Source organism: Hemicordylus capensis, chromosome 5 (genome assembly GCF_027244095.1).
Source record: "Hemicordylus capensis ecotype Gifberg chromosome 5, rHemCap1.1.pri, whole genome shotgun sequence".
NCBI classification, from domain to species: Eukaryota; Metazoa; Chordata; class Lepidosauria; order Squamata; family Cordylidae; genus Hemicordylus; species Hemicordylus capensis.
In genome coordinates this window covers 12,434,960-12,450,043 of record NC_069661.1, presented here as the reverse complement: position 1 = coordinate 12,450,043, position 15,084 = coordinate 12,434,960, and the positions used below count along the sequence as shown (strand labels likewise).

General features: G+C 46.6%; 1 protein-coding gene across 1 annotated transcript; it reads right to left on the bottom strand.

Annotated features, from left to right (window-relative positions):
* Window positions 1-1,956: 1,956 nt before the first annotated feature.
* Window positions 1,957-14,387, bottom strand: LOC128327362 (aquaporin-5-like). The gene is made up of 4 exons (XM_053256138.1): window positions 14,025-14,387; window positions 7,087-7,251; window positions 3,081-3,164; window positions 1,957-2,133 (listed from the first exon to the last, which is right to left on the bottom strand). The coding sequence occupies exons 1-4, from the start codon at window positions 14,385-14,387 to the stop codon at window positions 1,957-1,959; spliced, it is 789 nt and encodes a 262-aa protein (XP_053112113.1).
* Between the last annotated feature and the right edge of the window lie 697 nt (window positions 14,388-15,084).

The following is a 15,084-nucleotide window of genomic DNA, read 5'->3' as shown; positions in this document are numbered from 1 at the left end:
TATCAATATTGTTTAGGAAAGGTATCCAAAGTGGTAAAATTTTATCTTTAGCCTGGAGAGTTGATATGCTTTTTTATTTGTGAGATTTTGTCCATAATCATCTCCCAAATTTTATCGACCTCATCTGTTTAAAAAAGCCCTCTTTTGATCCCTCCAACCAGAACAATTACAAGCCGGTTTTTAACCTCCCCTTTTTGGGCAAAGTGATAGAGCGTGTAGTGGCATTTCAGCTGCAGAAGATCTCAGATGATATGGATTATCTAGATCCCTTTCAATCTGGGTTCCTTCCTGGATATGGGACTGAAATTGCCTTAGTCACCATAGTGTATGACCTACACCGGGAGTTTGACAGGAGTGCGTCCCTGTTGGTTCTGCCGGACCTCTCAGTGGCGTTCGATACAATCGACCATGGTTAGCCCCAGTTAGCCCCCTGCTAACTGAGCAAAGAAGCACCTTTTAGTGGTGATTCTCTTTATTTAGCAGGGGGAAAGCAACTGGCCCTATCCATCCACAGAACAGCATCTCTCCAGTGGCTGTGGCTGGTGTCTATCTTATGTTTCTTTTTTTAGATTGTGAGCCCTTTGGGGACAAGGAGCCATTTTATTTATGTATTTATTTATATCCATGTAAACTGCTTTGGGATCTTTTGTAGAAATGTGGTGTATAAATATTTGTCATTTACGTCGTATGTGTAGGGTGTCCTTCTGGATCGCCTCTCGAATATGGGGATTGACAGCACTGCTTTAGAGTGGTTTCAGTCCTTTCCCAGGGGGAGGGTGCAGAACACGGTGCTGGGGGGACTACTGCTCAGCTCTGTGGCCACTGGCTTGTGGGGTCCCGCAGGGTTAAATCTTGTCTCATTTGCTGTTTAACATCTACATGAAACCGCTGGGAGAGGTCATCCGGGAACTTGGACTAAGTTGTCAGCAATATGTAGATGATATAGCTCTATCTCTCTTTATCATCTGATCCTAGGGAGGCAGTGGATGTCCTGAATCATAGGAACAAAGGAAGATGCCATATACTGAGCTGGAGGCTTTGATGGGCTGGATGTGGGCTAGTAAACTGAGATTGAATCCAGACAAGATGGAGGCTGGTCAGTAGGAAAGCCAATTGGGATGAAGGGATTTGGCCAGTTCTGGACGGGGTTGCACTCCCCTTGAAAGAGCAAGTGTGCAGCTTGGGAGTACTTCTGGACCCAGCTATGGTTTTGGATGCTCAGGTGGAGATGGTGGCCAGAGGTGCTTTTGCACAGCTTCAGCTAGTGCACCAGCTGTGGTCCTTTCTTGAGAAGGCAGATCTGTCCACGGTTACCCATGTCTTAGTCACATCACAACTGGATTACTGTAATGTGCTCTCCATGGGGCTGCCCTTGAAGAATATTAATGCTATAATATTAATGCTGTACTGCCCACAAAAAAAAAAGCTAGTGGCAAGCATTATTGCATAGATTGAATGGGACCAAGTCTAGGAAACTCAAGCTCAGGCTACTTTACCTGCAAACCCGAAAGCCCAAAGCATATATAGGCCTGGGGGATTTGTCCAAAGGACGACTAGGAAGTCAAACATAAGTAGCTGGACAAATGACCCCAAACGCAGCACAGCTGCAGATTCTTAGACCCCGGGCATGCTTTAGAACTCTTCCATCCAAGAGGTTGGAAAACTGGTCAGAGAGTTTGGGAAACCATTCGAGCTCAGTGCTTCTGGATGACAGCATTTTTGCAGAGACAGATCATAGTGGACCAGCCCATTCTCTGGCCTTGCATTCACAGACACATGCAGACACATTCCTAAGATGGTTATATACACCAATCATGTCTCCCCCATACCCTCTTCCAACCCTTGGCACCAGCAGAAGCTACTTGCTCTTTGGATTATTAGGCACAGAGACAGGGTTCATTCAATATCAGGGGTGTCTGGTGTGTCTCTTTTCCTTCTCACCGAGAGCTCTTATGTTTATGGGGAGGGGGACATTTCCATGCTCTTCTGTTTCTCTTCCCACACTTCTTCTGACTCATAGGTGCCTTTTAAAATTGCTACTCTCTCAGACATATTCATTGAGTGGGGCATCAGAAAGTAGTGGTACAGCAGTGAAGCCAGGATGCCTCCACAGATGGGTCCTATCCAGAAGACCTGGGAAAGCAAGAGAAGGCATTAGAATCTTCAAAGGCTTTCAAACGCCCCCTGATGGCCACATCAGATAGCTTGTGTGATATCTCATGCCCCAAGTGCCTGATTAATTATATAACCCTTTTTCACAATGCATATGTCCAGAGGGTCATTTGGAACAAAAGGAGATCAATGTATTCTATTTTGACTGATTTGTTCAAGTCCTAAAACAAGAATGGACAATGACTAAACCAAGATCCAGATCACAAAGGTCACCATTTAATTTCTCCTAAAGCAAAAATTACTTTTTTTAAAAAAATAAATAAATTTAAAAAAAGGGATATTAGGAGGCTCCTGATTGGGCAAAACCTTCTAAAAATGTCAAAAGAAGCTAAATGAGTTTTGATGAAACTAGTACATTTCTCATTTTATGTGTGTGTGTCTTTGTGTATATGATCCGCATATCCCTAAGTTGTTTCCAAGTTCTTACAAAAAGCAAAACAAAAAACAAAAATGAAGGTCAAATTTGGAGGACCCTGATAATGCCAAATGAGCTGAGAAATTATGAGGGAAGTAAAAACAGTTTCAATAAAACTAGTAAATTTTGTCAGGGGAGGGGTTCTGTGCATTTCTAGTCCAGATCTGAATCTCCAGCCTAGAGTTTATTTGGCCACAAATTCAGCTATGTTAGAAAGGAGAGTGTATGGGATAGTAGCCAAGTTCTGAATCTCATCACCCACCACTGCTACTATGGTATTGTGGACCTTCCCAAAATGTAGTGGCCCAAAACTTTGGTACACCATAAATATATGATACTATTCATGATCTGCAATCGTAAAACCCTTCCATGACATACATTAGGACTTTGGTCTTGCAACCACAAAATGTTGCTCTGTAGCAATCAAGGGTAGTTCACATGACGCATATGGTGCTATCATCATCTATCCTAAGGTGAAAAGCTGGCTTCTTACCCAATGAGCAGCGGTGAATCTATTTGTGATAACAGCAGGCCCAAAAGACCTAGCCGGATTCATAGAGCAGCCAGTGAAATAGATCTGTGGAGGAAAAACTGTGGGTTAGGCATCTTAATCCTTCTTGTAATCTCATTATGGTTGCTTTCCGTCAGTCAGTCAGTCAAACAGTCTATAGATATGCTGGTCTAGTGGTAGCAAGCATGACTTGTCCCCTTAGCTAAGGAGGGTCTGCCCTGATTGCATATGAATGGGAGACTTGATGTGTGAGCACTGTAAGATATTCCCCTCAGGGGATGGAGCCACTCTGGGAAGAGCAGCTAGGCTCCATGTTCCCTCGCTGGCAGCATCGCCAAGATAGGGCTGAGAAAGATTCCTGCCTGCAACCTTGGAGAAGCAGCTGCCAGTCTGTGAAGACAAAACTGAGCTAGATAGACCAATGGTCTGACACGGTATATGGCAGCTTCCTATGTTCCCTGAAACATCAACTGGACATTCTCATGTCAGCTAGCATATCCACAACATTTTGTGATGTTGGTTGGGAAGAACAGTGTTGTTTGTCCACAGACCTTTCGGACTCCCTGAAGCAGCAGATCTCTGCTCAAAGAAGGCTAGGGCATTACCCAGCAATGGCAGCCACAAACAGGGAAGGGCAGAAAGAGGTGCATCAGAGAAGATAAGCTCTTTAGAGCACAGATTTTGTGCCACCTATGCTGATGCTGTTTGGTGCAGCATGCAGCTTGGCTCCTTTGCTTGAGTGACCAAGAAATATCCATCCTGTAGATACGCTTGTAGAGTGCATCTTGTTTGACCATATTTTCTGCTTTTGGCACTCTACAATTCTGACCGGGAGGAGCCGTCACTGCGTGAACAGGTTCAAAGAACCTGGGCTGCCACCCTTCAGATGCTGTGCCTCGCGCCCCAGCCATGCCCCCTGTGTCTGATGTCAGATGTGGCGGCATAGTTCAGCTTGCAAATGGGGCCGCGTGGCCCTATTTGGGAGCAAAACCGGCCAGCGTTGCCTTTGCAACATGGCCAAGAGCAGTTCTCCCTGACCTTTAAAGGCAGGAAGAGCTGCTCTGGCCATGCAACAAATGTGGTGGCGGCCAATTTGCTCCCAAATGGGGCCATGCGGCCCTGTTTGCAAGCTAAACTACTCCCCTGTGTCTGACATCAGACTCAGGGGGCATAGCTAACTGCTTCTCTCTACGTCTGATGGTGGCGTCTGATGCAGGGGGTGGAGATAGGGGGCCACGGTGGCTGGCTGAACCCGAGCTGCTGTTGGCCTCCCTCCAAGCTTGGATCCTGAGTATGTAGATTGACAATCAGTGGAGAGGCTGATGTAGGCACAATCCTTATACCCAGATGTTGTTGAACTACAATCCCCATCATCCCCAGGGGATGATCATAGGAGTGGCAGCCCAACAATATCTGGGGACCCAAGGCTGGGGATTGCCTTGCATGTTGTAGGCTCCATGGCAGAGGTGTATCTAGGGAAAATAGTGCCTAGGGCAAGCACTGAAACTGGGCCCCTGTCCAAACAGGGATGATGGGACTTGTAGTCAACAATATCTGGAAATCCCTGTTAAAAGGAACACTACTAGACTTGGTTGTTGATCAAAACCTGAAAACATGAGCCATCTCTGTAAAAGACTTAGAACAACAGTCAGGAGTTATGTGAGGATTCCAAGTGTCATTTTCTCTGTCTCATCTCATGCTTTTTAAAAAACATGACTTTGTCCTAGAAGATCACCTGCCCAAATAGCCACTAGCAAAATAGGGGAAGAAGAAGGTGGCAGGGGGCAGGGAGGAGTCTATAAACCAGTGAATGATTCCTGCCAGCCTTTGTCTTGTGATGACTGTTGGCTCGTGATGGGGTATATGTGCATTCACCACACTAGTGCTTACTTTGACACCAGGAGGGAGGAGGAGGATACATTAGTTTGCCACACTAGACAGAGGCATTTGCAACAGGAGCAGACAGCCAAGTTCTGCCAGGGCCAAAAGCAGCCCCTGCCAGACTAAGAAATAGTTGTAATTTGCCCCTTCCTGTCACAAGCAGTGTGCTGTTCTTTTATTATTGAATCTAACTCTCAGATATCTCTGCCATGGATGGAAAATTCATGGTCAGTTTACAAGAGACACATTTTCTACATGGAAGTTTCTTCTGTGCAGGTGTTGTGCAGAAACCCAGGTATAGTGACTGCCAGGGGCATAGCAAGATCGGAATGGGCCAAGATGAGATTTTAAAATGGGCCCCCAGCCCCTCAAAGTCCAGGGCCTCCACACACCCCAGCCCGCAAGGATTTAAGTCTGATATTTCAAAATAAGTATGCTGCCTGGAAATACATTTCACTGAATACACACATGCACACTTCACAATATATAGTGATATACATTGAGTATTATATGTTTATGCTACTTTTAATGCCTAGAACACACTAGAAACACTAATTATTAAAATGGCCCCCTTGCTGCAGATTAGCAAAGGAGACTTTCAACCATGCAGTGTGAGCCTATGTATGTTTTCTCAGAATTCTGAACAAATTCAGTAAAGTTTGATTGCAGGAGGTTTTTCACAGGAGGCTTTTAAAGCCCTTTAACACACCTCTCCTCTGGAATGGAGGTGCTGCATTCACATGTTGGCCAGATTTACCCTGAAGTCCCTGTGAGTTATTGGAGAGCAGTTCACACACAAGGAAAATAAAATAAAATAAAATAAAATAAAATAAAAGCACAACACATGCTTCACAGTTCTCACTCAGACCTTCTGGGTTGCAAAACAACTTGAATATAAATGAATGAATACATGAATAAATGAATATAATATTGTTTGTTCCAGAAGTTTTTGTAATTTTCTGCCATGAAACAAGCCACTTATAGGCCTTTTTAGATAGTTTTTGTTTTTAAAGCCAGCACATTTTTCAATCTGTTTTGAATTAAATATTCAGAGACTTCTCAGTCTCTCCCCCCACCCATACCAAAGCCCTATGGCAAGCAGATCCCTATATACCCAGGCTGGGGTGGGGAACCATAAAAAGGAATTCACAGTCTACCTGGCAAAAGCTGTGCTGGATGGTCTGGGCAGAGGGTCTTCTGCAGAGAAAACTTCCTGCCTCCTTCCTGGCTTGCTTGGGGCCTGCTGAGTTCAGGCTTCAGGGAGGTCTGCATGGAGGGAGGCCTCTCTGGAAGACCCGCCCACCCACCCACTGATTAGCTGAGAGGCAGGGAGAGAAGAGCTCTGTAGTTTGCAGGACCATCGGATCCTAGGACCCACCGATCCTAGGCCAGAGCTGGAGGGCAAGACAAGCAGGATGGCAAGTGGCTGAGGGGCCCTGGGGCTGGGCAGGTGGGCAATGGAGTGGGGGGTGGCAGGCACTGGCATGGCGCCCTCCCCCCCGTGGTGCCTAGGGCACGTGCCCTGGCTGCCCCCCCCCCCGTTTCGCCCATACTCCATGGGCTAGTTTACAAATTATAGTGACACCAGACAAACTTGGGATTGCCAGTTCTTAGAGTCTGGCCTGAAGTTTCATGGTTTTAGCCTTCTTCTCTGGTCTCCAGGGTAGGAGCAAAATTTTGAGTCAAAACCAAGAGAAGAAGTTATTTTGTGTGTGGCTTGTTTTGCCATTTATTCCTCCCCTGCTTCCTTCAGGCGCCACTCCGAGGCACCTGGCACAGCCTGATTTACTTGATTTATCAGGGGCCACCTTCTGCCTCCATTAGTTACCATTAGGCTCCACTCTGTTCCATGTGGTTTCATCCCCTGACCTGTCAGGCCCTTTGCTCTCTGGCTTGATCCACTGCATTGTAGGGTCTGAGCCTTGGGAGACCTGGCAGCATTACACACAATTGGCCCAGGAGTATATGGACTGTTATCAGACTGGCAGCTCACATGCTGTGCAGTGTGAACTCCCCTATGGTTGTATGGTCTTTCCCCCCACCTCTCCCTTCCTTTTGTTTATGTGCAATCAAAAGAAAAGCCTCAAATGATAGCTGAGAGACTCACTCCAACCAGGGGACCCAGGGCGACCGAGAACCCAATGGACAGAGAGGGGGAGCCCACGTTGTCGTTTCGGCGGCTGTCGGTTGAGGCAAAAATGCACATCACAAGCTGGAAGGTGAGGATCATCTCCACCACCACTGCCTGGCCTGCAGTGGTGTTGTTGCTGAGCTGTCAGGACAGAGAACAAGAAGATTCAGGCTGCAACCCTACACAGTCCTATCAGAGGGCTATTCCCAATGAAATCAAAGGGACTTGCTTCCAATGCAGTAGACAGACTTAAGGCTCGGTGCTCATTGACAAACACTTTCTAAGCATGTGCAAGAGGCCTTCACGGTTGCTATTAGATTCCAGTCCTTCGAGCAAGTTACTTTGCAATTTATGCTGTACTTGGGAATTCCCATGCTCGCTGCAGGTGTGGTCTTTCAGGCCAAGTAAGCAATTCACTTCACTAAGCGGCTTAGAAATCAAGACTGCAATTTCATTTCCCCCCTCTAGCAGGGTCTCCCAACCTTGGTTCCCCAGACATTGTTAGACTACATCTCCCATCACCCCCAACCACAATGGGCATGATGGGAGTTGTAGTACAACAGCATATAGGGAACCTAGGTTGAGAAACCCTGCTCTATAGGACAAGAAAGCCATCTCAAAGTGACAGCTGCAAAAATAAAACAAAGTCCTCTCCTAGAGGATTCCATTGCCTTGTCAATGTGTGTGTATATATATGTATGTATGTATGTATGTATCTCTCTCTCTCTGTGTGTATGTGTGTGTATACACCCCCGATTTGTTTGGGGTCTGAATCTGACCCCCACTGAATCACCTGTTTCAATATGTACCCAAATTTTCTGAATCAAAATCAAAATTGATTTGGATTCAAAAAGGGTCACAGGGCCAAAAGAGTGGGGTGGTGGTGGTAGTATCCAATGGGTAGAAGCTACCATCTAAATGTCAAAGAAATTGGGTATAGCGGTGATTTTTAAATAATTTTTGAAGTTTACTCATCTTTAAGATTTTCCCCATAGGGAATAATGGGGGTTTCAGCAGCCTTAGTTATAACTCCTGTGGGGGGGGGGGGAGTGGCACCTGGGTGGCCCAGGGTGGGTTGTGTTGGGTGGTAGTGCCCAATGGGTGCAAGGAAACTACCACCCAGATTTCAAAGGAATTGGGCAAAGGGCTGTTTTTTTTCCTTTTCAGAATTTCTGTGATTGGCATGTCTTAGGGGCAGCCTCGGGGCAGAAAGGGAGTTGAGCGGTAGCGCCACAATGGGTGTGTGCTGCCATCCAGAAGTGAAGTTTGTGCATCTTTAAGCTTTCCCCCTACTCTTCTGTCCTTATCTGCCCCAAAGATGCACAAACTTCACAAATTCTTTAAAAATCAACCCTTTGCCCTATTCCTTTCAAATCTGGATGGTGTAGCCCAACCCACTGTGGCACTCCTAGGAGGCACCCACAGGCAGAAATGGGCACCGTCTGCCCCCATTGTCCCATAGGGTGGATGCAGCGCACATCAACAATAACAGAAGAGCTTTGCAAAGAACAAGGTTTCCAAAGGTCGTGCATATCCACTGTGTCACTCACCACATCCATTGTGCCCCCACTACCCCCCAGAAATGCAATTGATCTACACACAACAGTGTCAAACAAAAACAATGAAATGCACTGCCCCCCACACCCCCTCCCAATGCATGGTAACAGCAGCAGCCAGCAACAAGCAAGCAAGCAAGTGTGATATCACAAATGCAGCAGACTAGGGCAGCAGACTAGGGTCAACAACAGCATCAGATGTGCCCTGCCCTCCCTCCCCCAAGCATTTTTCATCCACAAGCAACAGACAGACACAGCTACATCTGTGGCACCTGGCCATAAAAGCGGCTTACGTAAGGATGCAAAACAACATTCTGTCAGCGGAACAGCAAGGTTTGGGCCCCCCCTGCCACCTACACAAGTAGAAGAGTGGTGATGACAACAAAAGCACACTTCTTCTTCTTCTTGCGCATTTCTTTGACATTTCTGCAACAGATTGGAGCCTGTGGCACGAGCAGCACAACTTATTGTAGATGCAAGCAACCTAGTTTGAATTAAAACGCTGATGATGCTAGAAGTCACGATATGACCCAATCTTGATTGCCAAGAAAACCAGAGAGAGGAAGAGGGAGAGAGAGAGAACACCTGTCCTGTGCCCATCCATAAGGTCCTCCAAATACACAGGCATTTGAATTGCCTTATGTAGGGGGGAAACAGTATACCTGTGTGTGCGTGCTCTGTGAAAGGGTTAGTGGATTTAGGGGTAAAATTTGGGCTGTCACCTCAGAATGCTGTGTGTGCTCTCTAAGTCTGCGTGCGACAGACATTTGTGAGGGCAGCACCAGTAGCAAGCTCATCCTTGATGGCAACTATTTGGGGGGCTGGGGGTAGGGGCGAGGGGTGCGTGTGTGTATGTGCTGCTACTTCAGTCACAGTCCTTCCATGGGTGGAAAAAAGCAAAGCAAAGTCTCAGTCAACAAACATTAAATAGACAAGTGAAAGCCACATTACAAAACAGAAATGCATGAACAAAACTCATCAGCATCAGCATCAGCAAGCATCGTATTTTTATCACATGGACATTCATCATTTTCATTTGGGCATCAATTCAAAATAATCAATGAAAGCAATTCCTTCATATCAGCATGCATCTTCCAAAACCCTCCCTCCTGCCTCCCCCGCCCCACCAACCACAGCCTCTGTGGATGGGTGTTGCTGATGCTTCTAGGCAATAGCAGCGTCAGGCCAGGACGCGCCACCCACCTCTGTCATGGCCCTCGTGGTGTCATGCATGGCTGAAACAAATCAAACAAACACTATTCAACATTAAAGGGAAGCAAAGCAAACCATCTGTGACAGTGTGCTCCGTGTGTGTGTGTGTGTGTGTGTGTGTAGTTTGATGTAACATGTGTGAGACATAGCATCCCAGAAACATCCCTGTGCCTGCACATGCAGCAGCGTGCCTCTGTGATGCATGGTGTGCCCCTTCTGCCTTCCAGCCCTCAGGACCAGGCAAGCGGGTGCTCCTGCAAGAAAGAGGGATCCACAGATGTACGCTGCGGAGAGTGACTACAACTCCCATTGTCCATAGTTTTGATGGTGGCCAGCCATTGCAACAGCTGAGAATGGGAGTTGTAGTCTCTCTCAGCAACATCTGGAAGAAACCCCTCCCTGATGCAGGGAGCACTCAGTTAGTTAGTTAGTCAGTTAGTTAGTAATTCGATTTCTATACCGCCCTTCCAAAAATGGCTCAGGGTGGTTTACACAGAGAAATAATAAATAAAAATAAGATGGATCACTGTCTGCAAAGGGCTCACAATCTAAAAAGAGACATAAGATAGACACAGCAACAGTCACGGTACTGTGCTGGGGGTGGAGAGGGCCAGTTACTCTCCCCCTGCTAAATAAAGAGAATCACCACGTTAAAAGGTGCCTCTTAGCCAAGTTAGCAGGGGTTAGCACTTGCCCTGGCCTTGAGTGCCAGCGCAGCAGCAGTGCCCCATCTCAGCATTCTTGGGCTGGCAGTGTGGTAGTGCCAGTGTGCGCATCTGCATGTGTCAGCAGCAGTAAGGGGCAGAGACTGTGACACATCTTGGTCGGGATGAGCTGCCACGGCGTGGGAGGAGCTGCATAGGGAGGTGACGCGATTCACTCACCCTCCATGGCCAGCTCAGAGTAGCCCAGCAGGGGGAGGTTGGCCTTCAAGAAGACCAGCTGCTCGACCAACTCAGCATCCAGACAGGAGCGTAGAAGAGTCACCACGTCCCCAGCCATGGAGAACAACCTCTCGCTCAAGACACTGGTTGGCGGGCATGAGAGGAACCGGCCAGCAATGGTTGCCAAGTCCGGCCAGACATGGTGACGCATTGCCCCAAATGGGCACGGCTCCGTCTCCTGGCCTTCTGCCAGCTCCTGCAGCTTGAGCGGAACAGACTGCTCAGCACGGCTGCAGGGAGGGGCAGGCTCCTCCTGTCCCCCTGGCAAGACCCCAGAGAAGCCCTCTGTGAACCAGCAGGTGGCATAATGCGGAGGTGGCACTGGCCGCTCCGTTGGTGCCACAGCCAGAGAAACCGCGCTGCTGCGCTGGGAAGAAGTGGTGGTGGTGGCAGTGCTGCTGGGGATGGCATGTGCACTGCTAGGCTGCACACCAGCCCCTTCCTCTTGGTCGTCATCTGCACCTAGCCTCTTTTCCTCTGCATGCCTGATGTGCTTGACCAGGAGGTCCCTCCACCTGGGCAGCTGGTCAGGGGTGACAGCTCTGCCCTTCATCTTTGGGTCACAGATGCATGCCAGGACATGCCATGCAGATGCACACAAGGGTATAGTGAGCCATTCCACTACCCCAGCCCTCAGCTGACCTGCCAGGGTGACTGCGTCCCCAGTGGTCAGAGTGGCCTGGAGATCACTCATGGTCTTCGCGAGGAGAACACCAGTGGGCAAAGCCCAGCTCAGCATAGCTGCCTCAGTACACAAGCTGATCATGGCAGCACAGAACGGCTCGAATACTAAGACCAGCTTGGAAATGAGCTTCCAGTCCACAGTGGACGGGTCACACACATCCAAGCCACTATGCCTTGCTAGGCTGTGGATGGCTCCCTCTTGCTCTTGCAGGTGCTGGAGCAAGAGAAAGGTGGAGTTCAACCAGGTAGGAACATCCTTGGGGATCAGGTGTTCAGGCAGGTCCAGCTCAATCTGCCTAGCCTTGAGCAGGTGCCTTGCCTTTTCGCTCCGGTGAAAGTGGCCTGCAGTCTTGTGGCACGGGTCCACAAGAGTGGCCATGGAAGCAGTAGGTTCTGGGTCAGGAGCTAAACGTAACCTCTGTTGGCACTTGGACTTCACCTCCTTAAGCTCAAGCTCATCCTGCACCACCAGGTTCAAAGTGTCTTTCTCTGTCCAGGTCTAATTAGACTCTGAGTCCTAAATCTTCCCAGCTAGTTTAACATGGCCACCATCCAGCATAGAGTTAAGCATGCTTAAGACCATTGAATCAATGGGCTTATGGCCTTCAGCAGGGAGCTAAAGAGGTCTCTCTGTGTGGCTGATTTTCTCTTTCCAATTACTGCATCCCTTTGCATTGCACGGACAGCCACTCCTGAGAGTCCTCCAAGCAACTAGAGTGAATTTTCAAATGGCATGTCAAGAAAGAGGAGGCAGTGAGAAAGGGGAGCCTGAAAAGCCCGATTATGTGCTCATGACACACAGCTCTTTGGAGCACAGCTCCTTTTCCAAGATTGACCAAAGCCACATTGACAAAAAATAGCAACAACAGTTTGAAATGGTGCCAAATAATTGCCAAAATATACACTCAAAAATACACACACACACACACACACAACCAATTTCTGTCCCTAGCCTCCTTACACGTTTATTTTGCTCCTCCTTCAGATGGTAAAGTTGGAGTTAAAGAATATCTCTCCCCGCACGTCTCCCTTTCCCTCTCATTTTGGACTGACTCACTCACCCCCTTAGGTTATGAGAAGCCTTTGGAAGAAATATCGTCTTGTAAATTACTTGTCATGGCAAACCTGTCATGGCAGCAATCTGCCAGGTGTATCATAAGAGCACTTTTCATCTTACGCTGCAGTGTGACATGCAGCTGGTATCTCCCCCCTGCCACCCGCATTTTAAGTTTTTTATTGGCTTTTACAATAACTTTAGAGTCAAATTACATTCATTTATTTGATTAAGTAAATATTGACTTCGCGCTTACCTGTCTGCGTGGTTCATGTTAACTATACATATAAACCATTGCTATAATAATTCAAAACATACATACTCCACATTACTACTCGATTTTACCCAACTCAACCTGCTGTTATTACTATATTTCAAACCCTGCTGAAAGGTCCATATTAGAAAAATAGTTCTTCAAGTAAAATAAAAGTGGTTCCCAATCTTCTTTGAAACATTCCAAATTTTCATCCCTTATAAGTGCTGTAAGCTTTGCCATCTCAGCATATTCCAAATTTTTTATCAACCAGTCTTCTTTTGAGGGCATTTTATTGTCTTTCCATTTCTTCACATATACTATTCTGGCCGCCGTGGTTGCATACATAAAACATGTTAAATTTCTTCTGAAGAACTCATTCCCAGCAGGAAGGATTCTGGCCTCTTAGGAAATGTCATTTTAAAAATCTTCTTCAGCTCATTATATATCATATCCCAAAAAGGCTTTGCCTTCCCGCATGACCACCACATATGGAAAAAAGTTACTTCACATTGTCCACATTTCCAACATTTGTTCAAAACATTTTTATACATTAATGCTAATTTTTTCAGTGTCAGATACCACCTATACATCATCTTATAATAATTTTCTTTTAAAGTATAACATGCAGTAAACTTTAAATCAGTTTTCCATAATTTTTCCCAAGCAGCCATATCTATATTATGACCCACATCTTGAGCCCATTTTATCATAGTCATTTTAACCACTTCATCGCTTGTCTCCTCCAAAAGCAACAACTTATACATCTTGGAGACTAATCTTTCATCATTTTCACACAACTCCTTCTCGAATCTCAACATTTGATCCTCAGATCCAACTTTAAGATCCTTCTTATAAATTTCATTTAGCTGATGATACTGAAACCAGTTACTAACCAGATTTTGTACTTCATTTAGGGTTTTTTAATTTACAGCCCTTCTCTTGAAAGCATAACAAATCCCTATAGGTACCCCATTCAGATTACATATTTGTCTCTTTACGTGCCAAGGTTTCAATTGGGGATACCACATGCAGATGGAATCTCTTAAGCTGCAAGTTATTGAGGGGACGGAGTCGCTTCCATTATTTTTGACTCTCTATGGAGATGCAATTTCTCCATAAGGGAATGTTTGTTTGCCTGAGAATTCCTCGCACAAGTTGCCAGACTGTCTCTGGAATGAATTCTATCCCCAGCAGCAGAAAGTACTTACCGCATTGATTGCTAAGTTGCCACGGGCATTAGTTGGAGTCACTCCATAAAGGATGCCTGCACCAGCAATGGCTCCTACCAACTGGGCCACAATGTAGAAGAGGGACCGGAGAAAAGAGATCTGGTTCCCGACAAAGAAGGAGATGGTCACTGCTGGGTTGAAATGGGCGCCGCTGATGTGACCAAATGTCTGCACCATAGTGGCGACGGCCAAGCCGAAAGCCAGGGAGATCTGGAGGATGCTTGGCAAGGCAGAGGGCCATTTCAGGGCCGAGCCTAAACCGAAGAAGATGAAAATCAAGGTGCCTAAGAACTCAGAGAAGACAGCTCTGGCAAAGGCAATGGTGCAAACTTCTTTCCTCATGATGATTGGGCTGACTCACATGGAGCGACAGTGAGGGTTTCTCTTCTGCCTGGCACGCTAAGAGACTGTAGAAATATTTGGGGCTACACAGATATCTATATATATCTACAGGTGTAGCAAGAAGGCATTGTACCAAGATATGGGTGGAGTCAAGCTGGTGACCAGTCCTCTTCCCTCCCACTATCTGTTCCTGTGGAGTTTGGAAACTTTCCATCTACAGACACCTACACCTTCCACTTTTGTAGGTTCCTGCACTGGTGATGATTTTCTTCCTTTCTCCTCTTGACAATGGGGTCCCTATTGAATATCCACAATATTGCATAATGCCATCAAGATTAGCGCTTTGACTGTTTGCTCTGCCCTTTTTCTTTTCTTTATTTTTGAATACATTCCTTCAGTTTGTAACGGCATTTCATCTTTTTTTTTTAAAGCTGCTTCTGGCACTCACATTTTCTCACCTTAAAAATACACATTCTTTTATTCCTCCTCAGGACTGAAAGGGGAAAATAATCTGACAAGAACTGCAGCCAAATCCACAGAACTGGATTCTCCAGTACACCAACATTTATCCTGAGCAGAGCGTTGGACTTGTGCTTTGCTTGCCTGGGAAAACCTGAAACCCAGACCTTTGCCCCAAGTGCCTGTGGAAAATGAGAAGCTTACACAGGGTCGTGAATAACGTGCAAGTGCAGCATCA

What these genes read in the sequence shown, in the direction of transcription:
- LOC128327362 (XM_053256138.1), bottom strand. Translation starts at nt 14,387, where the DNA reads ATGAGGAAAGAAGTTTGCACCATTGCCTTTGCCAGAGCTGTCTTCTCT. An exon ending in GCAACTTAGCAATCAATGCG is followed by an intron (nt 7,252 to 14,024) that starts GTAAGTACTTTC and finishes CTGTCCTGACAG; the next exon opens with CTCAGCAACAACACCACTGC. An exon ending in GATTCACCGCTGCTCATTGG is followed by an intron (nt 2,134 to 3,080) that starts GTAAGAAGCCAG and finishes TTGCTTTCCCAG; the next exon opens with GTCTTCTGGATAGGACCCAT.